At 49.2% G+C, this 19,416-nt stretch overlaps 1 protein-coding gene across 1 annotated transcript in view; it reads left to right on the top strand.

Annotated features, from left to right (window-relative positions):
- Positions 1-19,416, top strand: part of SPAG17 (sperm associated antigen 17) — a 1,900,597-nt gene that overhangs the window by 1,280,016 nt on the left and 601,165 nt on the right. The window contains exons 28-31 of the mRNA XM_086935838.1: positions 2,424-2,495; positions 7,214-7,386; positions 13,320-13,503; positions 14,494-14,714. Of these exons, the coding sequence (XP_086791964.1) occupies positions 2,424-2,495; positions 7,214-7,386; positions 13,320-13,503; positions 14,494-14,714 (650 nt within the window). The remainder of the gene's footprint in view (positions 1-2,423; positions 2,496-7,213; positions 7,387-13,319; positions 13,504-14,493; positions 14,715-19,416) is intronic.

Genomic DNA, 19,416 nt, shown 5'->3' with positions numbered 1-19,416 from the left:
TGAGAGCCCATTTATCAGATGTGCTCCGGTTTGCTCTTTCTTTGGCACAACAGGGGCTTGCAGTTGCCACGGTTACGGGCTATCTTTCGGCGCTGTCGGCTTTTATTTGTTTGCCTGATCAGCCCTCTCTTTTTAAGTCTCCTGTAGTTTTGAGGTTTTTGAAGGGTCTTGTAAACAAGTTCCCTCCTACTCCTTTTATTGTGCCTCAGTGGGACTTGAATCTTGTCTTGACCTTTCTGATGGGTGCTCCCTTTGAGCCTCTTCATAAATGTCCTATGAGGCTTTTAACCTTTAAGGCAGTTTTCCTCGTTGCAATAACCTCGGCAAGGAGGGTGAGTGAGCTTCAAGCTCTTAGTTCCAAGACCCCGTTCCTGACCATACATGCTGATCGGATGGTTCTAAGGACCAGGGCTGCTTTTCTTCCTAAGGTGGTGACTCCCTTCCATTTGGGTCAGTCCATTACCCTACCTTCCTTTTATCCTCCCCCTCACCCTTCTAAGGAGGAAGAGAGGCTGCACCGTCTGGACCCTAAGAGGGCGGTTTCCTTTTATTTGGACAGAACTAAAGACTGTCGCTTGGATGATCAACTCTTCATTGGCTTTGCTGGCTGCAAGAAGGGAAGAGCGGTCCATAAAAGGACTTTATCAAGATGGATCGTTCTGTGTATTAAGATCTGCTACTCTTTGGCCGGTAAGGAACCTCCAGAGGGTATTAGGGCTCATTCAACTAGAGCTAAGTCGTCAACCTCAGCTTTGGCCAAAGGTGTTCCTGTGGAGGACATTTGTAGGGCGGCAACCTGGTCTTCCCTCCACACTTTCGCGAAGCATTACTGCTTGGATTCCGAAGTGAGGAGGGACGGTCACTTCGCGCGCTCTGTCCTCCAAGACTTCCTGGTGTAGCAGAGTGGACACCCTCCTCCAGGAGTGGGGACTGCTGTGGGACTCTATTCACAAGGTGAGGAATCCACACGGCAGATGTATCTATCAGAAGAACAAGTTACTTACCTTCGGTAACGCTTTTTCTGGTAGATATTATATCTGCCTGTGGATTCCTCACTGACCCACCCGCCTCCCCGTTGTCCACTCTTCTTTACCAGAGTTATTGTATTATATTGTTTTTTATTGGATTGTTAAGGAGTTGCTTTATTTGCTTTCTTGCTTTTGCTCAACACTATGTGTTTTCTCCTTGGCAATTGTTTATTGTGTATACTGTGTATATTGCTTATGTCAATGGTCCGTCCGTGTGCCTCGATGGCACGGAAAAAAGGCGGAACTGATGTCATCACGCCGGCGTGGGCCTATTATAGGCGTCGGTGACGTCAGCGGAGTCGCGAGCGGAGCCGTGTCTCTGTGACGTCCTATCAACGTCGGCGCGAGGCTACGAAAAGAATTTCCGAATGTTGCTGACGCAAGGGGGATATTCACAAGGTGAGGAATCCACAGGCAGATATAGTATCTACCAGAAAAAGCGCTACCGAAGGTAAGTAACTTGTTCTTTTGACCCGTTCTTGCCGTTTCTGGGGGCTTTAAACAATGCGTGTTATTAACAAAATCAAGAACAACAGGGAGGCTCGTCCGGAGGAAGCAGCTTTGAGTCCTGAGGAAGCGCCCGGTACCTTCTGATGGAGCAGCGGGGACTATGCACGCGCATGTGGACAGCCCGACGACATATTTGTCCCTGTCATGTGCGCGCGTGTGGATATCATACGCAAAGAGTTCCCATGACAATGGAAAGCTTAGCACAAGATGGCGTCAGACTGACCGCAGTCCCTACGGACACGCGCATGCTGTCTGCTATGGACAAATGGCGAGAGCAGCCATGTTTGTCCATGCAGGCGCGTGCATGAAAGCCCTTGGCAGAATCGATCACAAAAGGTACTCGCAATAGCGAAAGCAGCGCATGCGCTGCTTTTGCCAGGCGAGACCTAAAAAGAGCTCTGTTACTGATATTGTGACCCCCCACCCCGCCCCAGACCTGCCATGGCCCCAGGCAGCCTTCAGATTGTCTGATTAACCCATTGCACACATCTGCGTTTCCTCCAGGTGGCGGGCGTTCTGGGGGCGGCTTGTCTCTTCCCTAGCTGCCGCTTTCTTGTCTCACTTCACAGTGGAAAAAGACCAAACACCCGCCACCCCCTGTCCCCTGCCCCCTCTCCCCAAACACCGCCTCTCACCTTGGGTTTGCATTAACCATGAAGAACAGATGTTTTTAAACAAAAGAGTGTGGGGACTGCCTTGTCAAAATTAAAAAAGCTTTGGGAGTTCGTTCCTGTTCGATACCGCCCCTCTGACCTCTGCTTCTAGGCGATACGTGTCTTTCTTCATGATTTCATTCTCAGTCCTTTGACCCTCTGTGCTATAATGCAGCTGATCTCTCTGCACAGTCCTGATTTTCTCATCCATCTCTTTTCCTTTTCCCTGCAGCGGGGTCCTGGCCTCCCCGAAGATTCGAGGGCCCCCCTTCTGCCAAGGAGCCAACTTCCGTCTGTGGTGAAGGTGAGTGTCCTGGTTGTACCTGGGTGTGCGTTGGTCCGCCTTGGGGCACCCCAGGGGTCTAAGTGACACACGCACACGTGGATGCTGGGATCCCAAGTGACCATGAGGGATGCCCTGCCCTTCACATATACATCAGGAGAGCCCCACCCTCTGGCTGCGCATGATCCCTACACAGCATCATAAAGGCAGGTGTGCTAGGTACTCTACAGCAGGCAGGTGTAGAAGGCACTCTACAGCAGGCAGGTGTAGAAGGCACTCTACAGCAGGCAGGTGTAGAAGGTACTCTACAGCAGGCAAGTGTAGAAGGCACTCTACAGCAGGCAGGTGTAGAAGGTACTCTACGGCAGGCATGTGTAGAAGGCACTCTACAGCAGGCAGTTGTTGAAGGCACTCTACAGCAGTCAGGTGTACTAGACACTCTACAGCAGGCATGTGTACTAGGCACTCTACAGCAGGCAGGCATACCAGGCACTCTACAGCAGCCAGGTGTACGAGACACTCTACAGCAGGCAGGTGTACTAGGCAATCTAGCAGTTGCAGACAGTCATGTTGGAATGTCTTTGACTTCTGTCTCCTTAGTTGGGGTTGGAGTTTCTTGGGAATGATGTGGATCCATCTAGTACTGACGCTGGGGTACCTGGGCATTTGGTTGAGCTCCCAAGGAAGCAGGATCATAAGAGGCTCAATCTAGGTACAGTGCTTCAGCCTTCTCTGCCTGAATCGTTTTATTAATATTGATGCCTGCTACTGCTCTCATTGTAATTGCGCTCTGTGCATATCTAGCGCTCGCATCTAGTTTAATTTGTAATTATTGCCTCGCATTGTAATAGCGCTCTGTGCTTATTTAGCGCTCGTATTTAAAATTGAAATTATTGCCTGTTTGTGCCTGTACCACTGCCCATAGCGTATCTGTATTTTGTGCCCCAATCTCGTCCTGGTGTCCTGGTGTCATGTTTCGGTTTGGCTTTATCTGCCATTTGTTGGTGTGCCTCGTAGCCGGCCTCTCCGCCCGCCCCCGCCTCCCAGCTGACCCCCCCCTCGCTCCGCCCCCCACTTTCCACTTATGCCAGAACAACCTACGCGCAGCATTCACGCGCTGCGGTCGCACCCCAGTCGCGCCGAAGGTGCGCCACAGGTAAGCCCGTCCGCGCCTGGACCGCGCCCAGCGCCAGACCCCCTGTTCCCCGCCATACCCACCCCACTCGCTTTTCGTATGACGCCGCCACTCTCCTCGCCCTTAACCCCGGACGCACACCGCAATGCCATGAAGCTGCCCCAGGACGTACCCACGGTCCCTTCGCATGCCGCTCCTGCAAATTTACCAGCATCAAGACCCATACTACATCTGCTAACCCCAAACACAGCTCTGACTCTAACCAACTGAAGTGCATCCTGCTGAACACCCGCTCGGTCCACAGACACGCCACCGAACTTTGGGATCTACTCGACACTACATCACCGGACGTCGCCTTCCTTACTGAAACATGGATGAACGCATCATCAACACCCGACATCGCCATAGCCATCCCGGACAATTACAGGATCATCCGAAAAGACCGCACCGTCCAAACAAGAGGAGGAATCGCCATCGTCCATAAGAACACCATCAAAATCACGACCAGCTCCGACGATAACCTTACAACCGCCGAACACCTCCACTTCCAGATCCACACCGACCCTAGGACCACACTCAGAGGCACCCTCATCTACAGGCCTCCAGGAACCCGTAAACAATTCAGCGAAGACATCACTGACTTCATCAGTCCACATGGCCTCGCCTCCGAGAACTACATTCTACTAGGAGACCTCAACTTCCACCTGGAAATGAAAAACGACAGCAACACCACCACCCTTCTTGACAACCTGGCCAATCTCGGCCTCAAACAACTTGTTGACACCCCCACCCATGTAGCCAGACATACGCTCGACCCAATCTTCACCTCGAGCAAACACATCTCGTTCGATCGCACCACAGCTGTCCATTGGACGGACCACAGTTGTGTTCACTTCAGCTACAAATCCACCTCGACCCACAACCCCCCACAACCTATTCCCCGAAGAAAATGGAACAAAATCACCACCCACCAACTCCTCACATCGCTCAACCAAAACCCACCCACCCTCTCATCGAACCCAAACCAAGCTGCCATCAAATTCAAACAATGGATCACTCACAGCGCTGACGAATTAGCACCCTTGAAAAACCATCACACCAAACAAGACAGCAAAAAGGCACCCTGGTTCAACGATGACCTTAGAAAATCCAAGAAGCTATGCCGTACTCTCGAGAAAACATGGAGAAAAAACCCAACCACCGACAACATGACCACCTTCAAGGCAGCCACCCGCAAACACCACCAGCTGATTCGATCCACCAAGAAATCAGCATTCAAGAACCGACTCGACAACAACACCCATAACAGCAAGGAGCTATTCAACATCGTCAAAGAATTCACCAACCCCACTGCAGCCTCAAACGACATCACTCCCTCCCAAGACCTCTGCGACTCGTTATCCTCCTTCTTCTACAACAAAATTGCCGACATACATAACAGCTTCGAAAACAGTTCCAACGAACAATCCTCTCCACCCCCCTCAGAACCTAAACCGCCCTCTAACAACCTCAGCGCCTGGAACCCAATCACCACTGAAGACACTATCCGCCTAATGAATTCCATCCACTCCGGCTCGCCTACTGACCCCTGTCCCCACCACATCTTCAACAAAGCAGACTCCATCATCGCACCCCATCTCCGTGATGTCATCAACTGCTCCTTCAACTCTGCTCCCTTCCCCGAAAGCTGGAAACATGCCGAAGTCAGCGCCTTCCTGAAGAAACCCACAGCAGACCCCTCTGAACTTAAAAACTACCGCCCCATATCCCTCCTCCCATTCCCGGCCAAAGTCATCAAGAAAGCCGTCAATAGCCAACTCGCCGCCTTCCTCGAATCCAACAACTCCCTCGATCCCTCACAGTCCGGCTTTCGAGCCAAACACAGCACCGAAACCGCCCTCATCGCAGCAACAGACGACATCCGAACACTACTGGACAACGGAGAAACAGTGGCCCTCATTCTACTCGACCTCTCCGCCGCCTTCGACACTGTCTGTCACAGCACCCTCACACAACGCCTCAGCAACATCGGCATAAAAGGAAAAGCCTTGGACTGGATCATCTCGTTCCTAGCTGGGAGAACTCAGAGAGTCCAACTTCCCCCATTCAAATCAGAGGCCACCGAAGTCATCTTCGGTGTACCACAAGGATCATCACTCTGTCCCACCCTCTTCAACGTTTACATGAGCCCACTCGCTCCCATCGCGCGTCAACACAACCTTAACATCATCTCCTACGCTGACGACACCCAGCTGATCCTTTCCCTCACCAAAGACCCCAACACCGCCAAAACCAATCTTCACGAAGGCATGAAAGAAGTAGCCGTTTGGATGAAAAACAGCTGCCTAAAACTTAACTCAGACAAAACGGAAGTGCTCATCCTAGGATCATCCCCCTCTGCCTGGGACGACTCATGGTATGTATAGTATGTATGTATGTATGGTATGGTGGCCTTCGAATCTGGGCTCAGCACCCATACCCACAGACCACGCACGTAACCTTGGCTTCATCCTAGACTCCTCACTCTCGATGACCAAACAAGTCAACGCCGTCTCATCCTCCTGCTTCAACGTACTTCGTATGCTCAAGAAAATCTTCCACTGGATCCCCGCCGAGACAAGAAAGACTGCCACCCACGCACTGGTTACGAGTCGACTAGACTACGGAAACACCCTCTATGCCGGAATTACAGCCAAATTACAGAAAAAACTCCAACGCATCTAAAACGCATCAGCGAGACTCATTTTGGACATCCCTCGCCAAGATCACATTACCGGCCACCTGAAAGACCTCCACTGGCTTCCCGTCAACAAGAGAATAACATTCCGTCTCCTCACCCACGCACACAAGGCCCTCTACAAACTAGGGCCCGAATGCCTCAACACTTGACTATCCTTCTACACACCCACCCGCCAACTAAGATCCTCCAATCAAGGCCTCGCCGCAGTTCCGCGTATCCAAAGATCCACCATGGGAGGTAGATCCTTCTCCTACTTGGCGGCCAAGACCTGGAACTCACTCCCCACTCACCTCCGTCTTACACAGAACCACATCTCCTTCAGAAAAGAACTTAAAACCTGGTTATTCGATAAATAATGAACCCCCTCCCCAAGCGCCTTGAGACCCTCTGGGTGAGTAGTGCGCTATATAAATTCCTGAACTTGAACTTGAACTTCTCTCTAACACCCCCAGAGTTTCATCATGAACCCCTTTTTTCTGTTGTTGGTGTAAGAGAGCCCCTGGAGTACCCAAGACGGCACCGGTGTCTGCAATGGAATCTGAGTGACAGTGTGGGGAGTGTGTGCCTGTCCCTTTAACACTGGCACCCATGTGACGTCACGAACCACACTGTGATGTGAAGAGAACGTCACCATCACATCCAGGGAAGCGTTCTATTGGCTGCTGCGCGTCAGTAAGTGAAGTTGTCAGACTTTCTGCTCCACTGTCAGTGATTTCTGTCACTCCAAGATGAACATATCCCTGCACCATTCACGTGCTTTTGACTGGTCTGACACCGGAAGACACGTCACATCCTGTCGAATGACCACATTGCTTCTGATTGGCTTTCACTTTCCTGGTGTTTAAAATGAAATTTCTATTTCAGTTCTGAAGCCTGAAGATGTGGTGGCCCAGCTCCTGGTTCGGCAGACCTATCCTACAAGGGTGTGGAATTCACAGCTCTACAAGTCAGGGGCCAAACCACCCATACAGGAGCTGTCAAGGGTCATCTGCAGCCAGGGGGCAGTGGTCAAGCACATGACGGACGGCTCCACGCAGGTACTGTATGAGGGTGGGGGGTCACTGTCCTGTTCTTATAGCGCCTCGAGCTGAAGACAGCTGATGGATGGTCACTGTCCTGTTCTTATAGCGCCTTCAGCTGAAAGCAGCTGAAGGATGGTCACTGTCTTGTTCTTATAGCGCCTTCAGCTGAAGGCAGCTGATGGATGGTCACTGTCCTGTTCTTAAAGCGCCTTCAGCTGAAGACAGCTGATAGATGGTCCGTGTCCTGTTCTTATAGCGCCTCGATTGAAGACAGCTGATGGGTTAATGACAGCTGAATCAAATATCAATCAATCATTTGTAACACGCACTACATACCCCCGAGGGTCTCAAGGCGCTGGGGGGTGGGGTGAGGGCGCTGCTGATCAAACAGCCAGGTCTTAAGTGTCCTCCTGAAGGTCAGTGTTCTAAGTAAATAATCCAAGTTGTAGACCAGGTGGTAAGTTCCAAGTAGTTCCTTTATTAGTTTCAATTGTAGATGTAGAAAGATGATGGTAAGATGGTAAATAAGATTGAAGTATAGCCCCACCAGGAACAGTCTTCCTCTGCTCAGCCTCTCATCCTCAACTGACACTCCTCCCACCAGTCCACACACCAACATTCCATGACATCATACAGCATCCTCCAGCCATGCAGACTGAACAGAAGAGAAAGCATTGATGTAAAGAAAGAAGACAGGAACTAACCATTACAACAGTCAGCAGGTCTTGGGTCTGTCGTAGGCTCAGTGGGAGGGTGTTCCCTGTCTTGGTGGCGAGGTGGGAGAAGGATCTCCCACCGGGGGTTGTTCTTCGGTTGTGCAGGACAGTGGCGAGTGAAAGGTCGACAGAGCGTAGCTGGCGGTTGGGGATTTAGAAGGATAGCCATCTGTTGAGGTTGGCTGGGCCAGTCTTGTGGAGTGCCTTGTGTGCGTGGGTGAGGAGCTTGAAGGATATCCTCTTGTTGACAGGGAGCCAGTGCAGGTTTCTCAGGTGGGGGGTGATGTGGCCGTGGCGTGGTACATCGATTATGTTGAAGTTGTGCTGTCGGGCTACGTGTGCGAGCGGGGCCATGTAAATGTTGAACAGCGTTGGGCTGAGTGAGGATCCCTGGGGTACGCCGCAGATGAGGCTTTGGAACGGAATGGGGGAGGTGGCCACTCTGGGTTCTGCCAGAGAGAAAAGAGGTAGTCCAATTCAGAGCCTTGTTTCGGATCCCTGCGGCGTGGAGGCGTGCCCGTAGTGTACGGTGGCAGACGTTGTCAAATGCGGCAGAGAGGTCTAGGAGGATGAGTGCTGCTGTCTCGCCGTTGTCCTGCAGGTTCCTGATGTCGTCGGTGGCGGCGATGAGGGCAGTCTCGGTGCTGTGGTTGCTGCGGAACCCTGACTGGGAAGGGTCCAGGATTCTGTTTTCTTCGAGGTATCAGGTTAGCTGTCGGTTGATGGTTTTCTCAATGACGTTGGCCGGGAAGGTGCAGAGAGATGGTCCGCAAGTTCTTGAGGTCTCTTGGGTCTGCCTTAGGTTTTTTGAGTAGGGCGTTGATCTCAGGGTGTTTCCAGATCTCTGGGAAGGTTGCGGTCTCGAGGGAGAGATTGATGACTTGCGCAGGTGGGGTGCGATGGAGCTGCTTGCTCTGTTGAAGACGTGGTACGGGAACTGGTCTGACGGAGAGCCGGAGTGGATTGTGCGCATGATCTTGATGGTGTCATCAATGCTCACGCTGGCCCAGGCTATCAGGGGGTCATGGTCGATGGTGTGCGGAGGTTCTGTTGTGTTGCTGTCTGTTGGGGCTGTCTGGGTGTTGAAGCTGTCGTGGATGTCTGCTATCTTGCGGTGGAAGAAGGTGGTGAGGGAGTCGCACAGGGCTTGCGACGGCGGGATGTCGTTGGTGTTGGAGCTGGGGTTGGAGAGTTCCTTCACGATGTTGAAGAGCTTGCTCTTGTGTGAGTTGTTGTTGAGGCGGTCTTTGAAGAAGGTCCTCTTGGCCGCCCTGTTGAGGTGGTGGTGGTTGCGGATGGTGTCCTTGTGCGCTGTGTGGCTGTCCGGAGTTTGTTCACTGTGCCATTTCTTCTCTAGTTTCCGGCAGGCTTGCTTGGAGGCTAGGAGTTCTGGGGTGAACCAGCTGGCCCTCTTGCCGGTATCTCTGTGGGTGGTTTCTTCATCGGGGCGAGGGTGTTGGCGCTGTCCTCGATCCAGCGTCTGAGGCTGTGGGCAGCATTGTCGGTGTTGGTGTCAACTGCTTCCTCTCAAGAGCTCCCACGCACCCTTAAAGCCCAAGAGCCTAAAGCCAACCATACCTCCAAAGAGGTCATTATTTATACTCTAATTCTTGGCAGACTACACAAAAATGTTTCAGATTCTTTAAAGCGTGTACCTGATTGGTTAGCCTAGATGGCATGACGGTCCCACCATTCTGTTCTCATTACAAATTCCAAACGATACCAGTTTTAACAAAAGAAGCGTTAATGATTAATACATTTATATGTTTTAGAAACATTTACTAGGAAAAATGTTCCAGTCTATTTCCTCCTTCCTGTTCATCGCACGCAGGAAGGATACTTGAACTAACACTGGTACATTGACACGATCGCAAGAATGTACAGTTCACAGTGGCCTTGACTCCTTCTGTACTTGAGGCACGCTGGTATCATCTGCGCATGCTCTCTTCTTTCATTACAATTCACAGCCTTGCTGGATTCACAGGCAACCATTTTATCTTAGGCCCAAAAACAAAACAAACACAAAAATAATATTAATTTACGAAATAAAACCCATTATGTTTTACCTTCCCCATACTAATACCCTTTATAAATGATTACCTAGCAAAGCTATTAGTTTAAAGCAGCTTTTCTTATTGATTGCGCACAACGTGCAAAGTGTGCAATGTGCAACATAGCATGATACATGCACTAGTGTAAATTTTCAAAGTGCACACTGTTAATACATACTCATAGAAACATGCTTTAATATTTTAGATAGTTTTTCACGCAAAAAAACTTTGCCCCGCGTGTAGTGTTTGGTGCATGCTTAATTAATAAACATTATAAGAGGTGTTATGAACTGAACATGTTTTTTTTAATATGCAACAAAGCCAAAGTCTCTTAAGACAGGAATAGTGAATGTAGATTGCAAGGAAAAATGAGCTGAGAAGAGAGAACACATTCTATGGTTATCCTCAAAGCCAAAAAAGGCCACTGAAATCACAAGTTTTCTCTACACTGCAAAAACACATGTTAATTCAGCACAAGCATTTCAGACTGACTAGGCCTCATTTTATGTCTTTCCTGTGCCATGTGCTTTCATTTGCACCAAAATGTGCGTGTCAATTTACATACAGTCTGTCTGAAGCACAAAAATAAAGCAATGATTAATCTTGATGAAATCTTGCTCAATCAGATATGTCGGACCAAGTGGTCGATATCAGTAATAATGATTCATGTTTTTTACTCCTGTTGTTAATTAGCACTAATGTAGCGCATACTCTGCCATTGCTGCGGCTTCGCAGCACCTGCAGGTTGGGGCAGGTTCCGGGCCTCGTGCAGCTGTGGCTAGTAGCCTGGTTTTATTTGCTTAAACAGCACAACCAATACTGATTCACACTTTTGATGTTGGGACACCACACTTCGGTATATTTACGGCACATCAGTGAAAATAAATATAGCGCAATACGACATTATTTGGAGCAGGTGTTCCAATAAACATAGATCTGTACATTTACTACTGCAGTGCAAAGAACACTTTCCATGATATTTCCATAGTACAGCGTGACTGACCTGAGAAAAAAATGGTTGATATCGCAGAAATGCATTTTAAAACCAATAAACAGAAAAAAGGGGGCACCCTCATGGGGAGGGGGAATGGTTGGGTGGGGAGGGGGGATTTCAAACCGTGTGTTCTCGGGATGGTTACACACCTTCCTCTGTGAATACTGCAAGGGCACAAACAGTGTGGCACAAATCATACCGGCAGATCAGCTGGTCTAATATGTTTGTGCCATTCTTCATAGAGAGGCCCCTCCCCCCCCATGAGTGGTCATTAATGGCATGTGGCACTGTCTACATCTCTATCTATACCACACCTAACATTCTGTATCTACACCACACCTAATATGCTGTATCTTCACCACACCTAACTGTGTGTATCTTCACCACATCTAACACTCTGCACATGTGTATCTACACTACACCTAACACTCTGCACATGTGTATCTACACCGCACCTAACATTCAGTACATATGTATGTACACCACACCTAACAGTCTGTACATCTGTATCTACACAACACCTAACACCCTGTATATCTGTATCTACACCACACATACCACTCTGTACATCTCTATCTACACAGCTCCTAACCTTCAGTACATATGAATCTACATCACACATAACACTCTGTACATCTGTATCTTCACCACACCTAACACTCTGCACCTGTGTATCTACACCACGCCTAACATCACATCTGTATTTGTATCTAGATAAAAAGAGACTTTCCAATAAACTTGCGTCTCTTCTCTGATTAATTTTCTGCCATAGAGTATCAGATGTTAAAGCACTAGAAGTGAGTAATAGAGTATATGATGCCTTTGGCGTCAATTTCAAGATTATAAGAAGAACTAAAACTATGTTGGAAACAATTTTCTATCCAAAGTTTGACACATGCAGAAAACTATGTGTGGTAGATTGCATGAAAGAATATGATTCGAGAATGAGTGAACATCGTGCGATTGCTGTCAATCAATTACTTATCTCATTTGTGAAATCTTTTAAACCCATAACTTCAGCCTCTATTGCAAGATGGGTTTCATGTGCAATGCAACTAGCTGGTATTGACCTCAAGATATTTCAGGCACTCTCAATAGGAGGCTCTATGGCTACTAACTCATTCTGGAAAGGTGGTAAAATAGATGACATTCTTAAAGCGGCTGACTGGACAAATTATAACACTTTAGCAAATCACTTTTGTAAACCAATTGAACATATGTCAGATGTGGTCTTACTAAACTACCAACGTGCATAATGGTAGCCTCCGGCCTTGTAATGAAATTGTGATTCTCCTAATAACATGACAAGAGAATGTGGATTTCATTAAAGACACGGAGACTCCCATGGGTTGGTAAATTATTTGCTGAACAATTGAGGTGCACTGTTTATAATACAACCTTTATTCAAAGCATTGCTTACAATACAACTTATATTCTCCTTCGAATTGTTACTCCGTTTCATACATCATGTTATTCACTGTTACGTTCTCTCACTCCTACATGACAGCAGGACATTTACACTTTTTCTTATTTCAGATACTTCAAATTAACTGGTTCGCTTCACAATACTTCTCAGACTGGAAGGAAGACAGTCAGAAAGAATTCATTCCATAACCCCTCCATTAAGTTCTCGCTTTTCTCCATTTGTAATGCATACAAAAAAAGAAAAGCTACAAAAGAAGAGTTACAGTATTACTTTGCATTTAAAAGAGGCAGGCTATTCTATGTGCATGACTGTTGTACATCTGGAAGATTCCATTCTAGAACTGTTTGTTTCATGGTGCATTGCTTCTAAGTGTCTGCTTGGAGTTAGCATTCAAAGAAATATGCATAATGTGAGCCTCCGTGTCTTTAATGAAATCCATATTCTCTTGTCATGTTATTAGGAGAATCGCAATTTTCTGCCAACTGCCCCATCAGTGTGCAGCACTCTTGGTCTCTGACAGATTTCCATTAATAAATACATGTTGTGTCCTGTGATGCCGTCAGAGGTCAAGGAGCATGTAACATCACTTCCACACGTGATGCCAGTTGTCAAGGGTCACTGGTGGCTTATGTGGGGCACCTACAGTGCGCGCGAGCGTCACATGAGCGGTTACCCCAGCAGATACTGCTTTCGGCTGGATCCCGTCGCTGCTGTCCGTCTCATTAGACTTCTAGACTCTAATGTTAAATCTTGTGTTTTAGGTTCTCTTTGCTGATGGTTCCGTGAGCAACAGCCCAGACTCGGGCCCAGTATTTCCTCCAGGCCAAAGCCCACCACCAGTGCCAGGAACTCACGACGGCCTCCCACAGGGCATGGTTACCCCACCTCCAGAAGCCAACGAACTGCAGCAGTCCGATAACCGACCTGAGACTCCCTCCAAGAAAGGTAAAATAGCTCTGGTGAAAGTTCTGCCTTCAGACTCGAAGCTTTTCTCAACTGTTGGGGCGTTGTTGGGGCAGCCATGCGCTTTATAAGTTTGTTTAACATAACATAGCGTAACTCAGTAGCTGTCTCGTGAGCTGTGCACCTTGGGTGTGGTCCGGGAGCCTTTACTGGGCTCCATGGTCCACGCGTTCGTTTTTTGTACATGCTCACCCCTCCTGTGCCTGAAAACTCTGTCCCAAAATATTTTTTCATTCTATAGGTGTGAGTACAACTGTTATTCAAGGTCTGATTACATCTCAGAGTTCCACTACGCAAGCCAAATACACACTTGCATGCACGCACCACCACACTAATGCAGAGATGCCCACAAACACCTTCCCCGCACTGTGGAGGTGCTGTTGGTCTTCTGGCGATGGTTTCATGACTCTTCTTTTGAACTACACTGTAGTCTTGGGTAGTGTTTAAGTGGAAGGCTGTTCACATCTTAGGAGATGCACGTGGGCTGCACTGCCAACTAAGGTTGCCCTTTTGAGTCTTGTTAGCATCCAACTAAGGTCCTACGGTTTCATATTTATCCAACATGAATATTCAATTGATTAAGTCCTACACAGTTTTCCGCTCTGATTAAACTGGTTTGAATACAAGGTGACAATTGTTTACACGTTCGTTGTGAAAACTTATGAGGCCATTCCCTCTCAATTTATTTTTTGTGGTCAAAAATGTAACTCCAAAACTGAGTGTAAATTACAAATGTCCACTCTAACACGGGCTGGTAGATAAATGTTTGTTTCAGTGTTTAACATAAAGTAGTGGGTATGTATTGAGTTGCCGGGTAGCGTTAGCCCGCGTCGCAGTGTCCGAGGTGTCCAATACCTACATTGTGTCATCATAGTTAGGGTGAAGGGACAAAGATCTCCGAGTGCGTCTCCTGCAGCCTCTCTTCATGCTGACCCTCTTGTGCCATTCTTTCTCTCCTCTGTTCTTCTACAGGAAAGGTGAGCTACAAGGCTAACCCAGTTCCCCCGCTGAAACTTGAAGCGTCAGAGCCTCCGGTACCACCTCAACTCCCAGTAACGCAGGCGCCCCAGGTCCAGCCTGGCACTTGGATCACCACCAGCCCCTTAGGCCTGAAAGTGGGGACACGCGGGGCCGAGAAGCTTGAATCCCCACCGGTGTTATGGTTCAAGTCGACTGACCCAGTGAATGGGACGGTAGGTTTGTCTGGCCGTAAAACTATCGCTGTAGCTTTCATTTTCAGGCCATGTTGGCACATAAGCTGCGATCCGAGAGGCAACTGATGATGAGCTGCCGTCATATCTTAGCTTGACCAGAAGGTGCCATCTCAAGGAAGCCAGAGCCTTCAGGCTCCGATGAGACCTCGACTGAGGTGGAATTACCATTTGCTCAAAAGACAGTGCAGCTGTGCCAAGGGTGGAGGCAAGGACAAGAGGAAGATTTCAAACTCCGCTAACAATTATGGACCAGATGTAGGAAGCCAAATTACGATCGCAAACGCTGAAATTCGCAGCGTTTTTTGATTGCAAATTGGCTGTGTAGGGAAATACCCTCTCTTAAAATAAGGAATCCCAAAAATTGCGATTCCTTATTTTGCACAAGCATTTAGAGAATTGCAATGTGCGATTCCCTAAATGCTATGCTAGTAGGCATCGCAAATTGCGATATTGCCTTAAGGAATCTCAAATTCCCACCAACTTCAAGTTGATGGTAATGTGCAATTCCCTTTAGAAAAGCACTTTTGGGCTTTTTTGGGCTTTTTTCGTAGTGCCAGGTGGCACATATACATGCCCTTAGGGCTTGTATGTGCGCCACATGTGCACACATGAACATTTCAGGGGTGCAACAAATGTCCTTTTAAACCCCTGCACCCTTGAAATTGCACTCGCAATATGTGAGTACCTCATGGTTACTTGCAAATTTTGTGCGCAAATCCCATTCATTCCTATGAATGGGAAGGCATTCCTTGATTGCGAATCTCAATTTGCAATTCGTAATTAAGGAATATTTAGGAATCGCAATTATACATTCCATTTTGCGAGTCCTTAATAGCGATTTGGTAAAAATCGCTATTAAGGACTCACAACACTGACTTTACCTACATCTGGCCCTATATCTCAGCAACAATTCCCATCAGACTTGGGCTCGAGACATTCTGCAGCGAACACATTGTACATGAGATGGCGCCATAGAGGGCACAGGAGTGGGGAATGTGGGGTCTCTGCAAACAGTGGTGCCAGAATTAGGGAAATTGCCTTCGAAGGTGAGAGCAGGAAGATTTTCAGAATGATTGTTAGAAACAAATGACGCATCGAAGATGCATTTATGGAGTTTGGGGCAGATTTATGTTAACTGGCGCATCCCGAGGGATGCGCCAGTTAACATGCGCCACAGTGCGTCACAGCTACGCCACCCATGGTGCGCCGCATTTATGATGCGGCGCACCATGGGGCAAAAACGGCACAGATGCGTGACGCATCTGTGCCGGAAATGTGGCGCATTGCTAGAGTTGCGTCGCGAGCGCGACGCAGCTCCAGCAATGCTCTGGGGGGCCTATTCTTTCAATGCTGCCTCAAACCTTACGCCTGCTTCAAGCAGGCGCAGGGTTTTGACGCAGCATTGCCCTGAAAGTGACTGAGTGAAATCTCATAGATTTCACTCAGCCACTTTCAGGAGGCGTTCCTGTGCAGGAGCGCCCCCCCTGCGCAAGAACGCCTCCTCATGGCGCAGTGCTGTACAACGTGACACATCTCCTAGATGCGTCACGTTGTAAATAGGGCGCAGGGATGCGCCACGTTTCCGTGCCATTGCGTCACGCAACGGCGGCGTAAACGTGGCGCAAGCCCTTCATAAATCTGCCCCTCTGTGTCCTGCATCTGCGCGCTGTCCTTTGCATGGGCAGTAAAGGGGCTGGGCAGGCTGACCCTAGGCCTTCAGCTGAGATACGACAGCCCTTCCAGTTACTCCAGGAGCTCAGATCCATCTGTTCTTTTAACGTGAAGCTCAAGCCTGGTCCCGTCCTTCATGGCCGGTCGAGAGTGAAAGATCCAGGCCTTGCTTTCTTCATGTCCTGATTCACAGAGAGATAACTAAAGGCTTATTTGCAGGTTTCACAGGCGAGGTATTTACATATTCCATACCTGGGAGAGGAAAGTGTCTGCTGGGAAGGTGCACACTTTTATATCTATTAGTTACCCCAAAAATTGTGTGGCCCTTGAGGCCAAAAGCAGAGTTCCCTCTCCTGGTGTGTGGGCTTCAGACCGTGATTTGGCGTCGCTTTGACCGCAGCGCCCAGAAGAGTGCTTGGGGGGGAGGTGGAGCTGCCTTTCTTGGTTTTATATGAAGATTAATATGGGCACGTGCAACGTTTTAGAAGGTACTCCTTTGCTCCGGAAGACAAAATAACTCAGGATGAGTGACAACAAGATCTTGAGGTATCTGCTGCTGTGATCAAGATGAGTGACAACAAGATACTGAGGAATCTGCTGCTGTGATCAGGATGAGTGACAACAAGATCTTGAGGAATCTGCTGCTGTGCTCAAGATGAGTGACAACAAGATCCTGAGGAATCTGCTGCTGTCATCAGGATGAGTGACAACAAGATCCTGAGGAATCTTCTGCTGTCATCAGGATGAGTGATAACAAGACATTTCTGCCCATGGACACTTAAGGAGGAAGCAGCGTCCTCCAGAGCGGCAGAGCCCCTCGCTAACTGATAGGACCTATGGAACCACGGTTGGACTGGAGGCCAAGAGATGCTCATCCCCATTGGGGCCATCGTGTGAGGTTGATCCTACCTCCTTTCTGACCACCTACCCATGCTGCGGGGTCCCTGAGTGTCTTGAGGATTACTTCAGCCTCCCCCCTGGCATGGGGATGTAGAGAAGTGGCTGGAGGTCACCTTGAGACTGGAAACATGGGACACAACTTTCTAGACCACGGTGTTCATAGTGGAGCCCCTTGTGTGTGGACACCCCTTTCCACTGAAGAGGACCACGAGCAGCAGTTTGTCTTCTTACAGGCCCTCACCCTTTTAGTTATCCACTCTTAGGAGCTAGAATAGTATTGGGGGTTGGGTCTGTGACCAGGAGGGAGCTAGAGATGCCTTGTTCTCTTTATTGATCATTGTGTTTTATGTGTATTCTACTCTCCTGAGGTGTATTAAACCACAGACTGACGTAACCCTATGGAGCGGGATCTGAGGGTCCAGCCTACCTCAGGATATGTAGGGCTTCTCTGGCTCAGGTGGTAGAGGGGAGATGTACCCAGATCAGGGCCCAGTGGAGCTGTGGCCCCATCTTTATCTCAATGAGTCAGGAATGGGCAGCTCTGAAGGTGAGGTTTGGGACGGCTGGTGGCCGAGGTTCACATGTCTGGAGTTAAGACTGGATGAAGAAGTCCAAATGATGAGGACGGTTAAGAAGGGTAGATTTACAGGTGAGGTTCAGAGTAAAGAACGGGTGCAGTACTGCAGGTGAGGATCGGAGTCAGGAGTGGCTGCAGTACTGCAGGTGAGGATCAGAGTCAGGAGCGGGTGCAGTACTGCAGGTGAGGATCAGAGTCAGGAGCGGGTGCAGTTCCGCAGGTGACTTCAGAGTCAGGAATGGATGCAGTACTGCAGGTGAGGATCAGAGTCAGGTGCGGGTGCAGTACTGCAGGTGACTTCAGAGTCAGGAATGGATGCAGTACCGCAGGTGAGGTTCAGAGTAAAGAACGGCTGCAGTACTGCAGGTGAGGATCGGAGTCAGGAGTGGCTGCAGTACTGCAGCTGAGTGTCAGAGGTACTAATGCGTGCAGCACTGCAGGTGAAGTCTAAAGTCAAGTAATGCTAGTGGAGAAGTTGACTCATTTGGGCTTCAGAAGCTGAAGGACTTGTGGTTCCAATGTAGAGTTTGGGAAATGGGGACAATCCCCAAATATGTGACCTGGGACGGTGCCCCATCTGAGAGCTCCAGTGGGGTGCGTGGAGAGATGGTTGGCTCAGATCCCGAGTACGAGCTGGCACAAAGGAATCTCTAGATTACGAGTAGATTACACTGGTATAATAAACCTATGTTCCACTGGTGATGTGGATGCAAAGCTTGACCATCACTGCCCCCCCTCTGCCTCTCTCCTGGTGAGCTCTAGAATGCAAAACTTGACCCTCACTGCCCCCTGTCTGCCTCCCTCAGGTGGGACCTAGAATGCAAAGCTTGACCCTCACTGCCCCCCTCTGCCTCTCTCAAGTGAGACCTAGAATGCAAAGCTTGACCCTCACTGCCTCTGTCTGCCTCTCTCAGGTGAGACCTAGAATGCAAAGCTTGACCCTCACTGCCCCCCTCTGCCTCTCTCCAGGTGAGCTCTAGAATGCAAGCTTGACCCTCACTGCCCCCGGTCTGTCTCTCTCAGGTGAGACCTAGAGTACAAAGCTTGACCCTCACTGCCCCCCTCTGCCGCTCTCCAGATGAGCTCCAGAATGCAAAGTTTGACCCTCACTGCCGCCGTCTGCCTCTCTCAGGTGAGACCTAGAATGCAAAGCTTGACCCTCACTGCTTCTCTCAGGTGAGACCTAGAATGCAAAGCTTAACCCTCACTGCCCCATCTGCCTCTCTCAGGTGAGACCTAGAATGCAAAGCTTGACCCTCACTGCCCCATCTTCCTCTCTCAGGTGAGACCTAGAATGCAAAGCTTGACCCTCACTGCCCCATCTTCCTCTCTCAGGTGAGACCTAGAATGCAAAGCTTGACCCTCACTGCCCTCGTCTGCCTTTCTCAGGTGAGACCTAGAATGCAAAGCTTAACCCTCACTGCCCCATCTGCCTCTCTCAGGTGAGACCTAGAATGCAAAGCTCGACCCTCACTGCCTCAGTCTGCCTCTCTCAGGTGAGACCTAGAATGCAAAGCTTGACCCTCACTGCCC

Source organism: Lissotriton vulgaris, chromosome 8 (genome assembly GCF_964263255.1).
Source record: "Lissotriton vulgaris chromosome 8, aLisVul1.2, whole genome shotgun sequence".
Taxonomy (NCBI): Eukaryota; Metazoa; Chordata; class Amphibia; order Caudata; family Salamandridae; genus Lissotriton; species Lissotriton vulgaris.
This window is presented reverse-complemented; position numbering and strand designations above follow the sequence as displayed.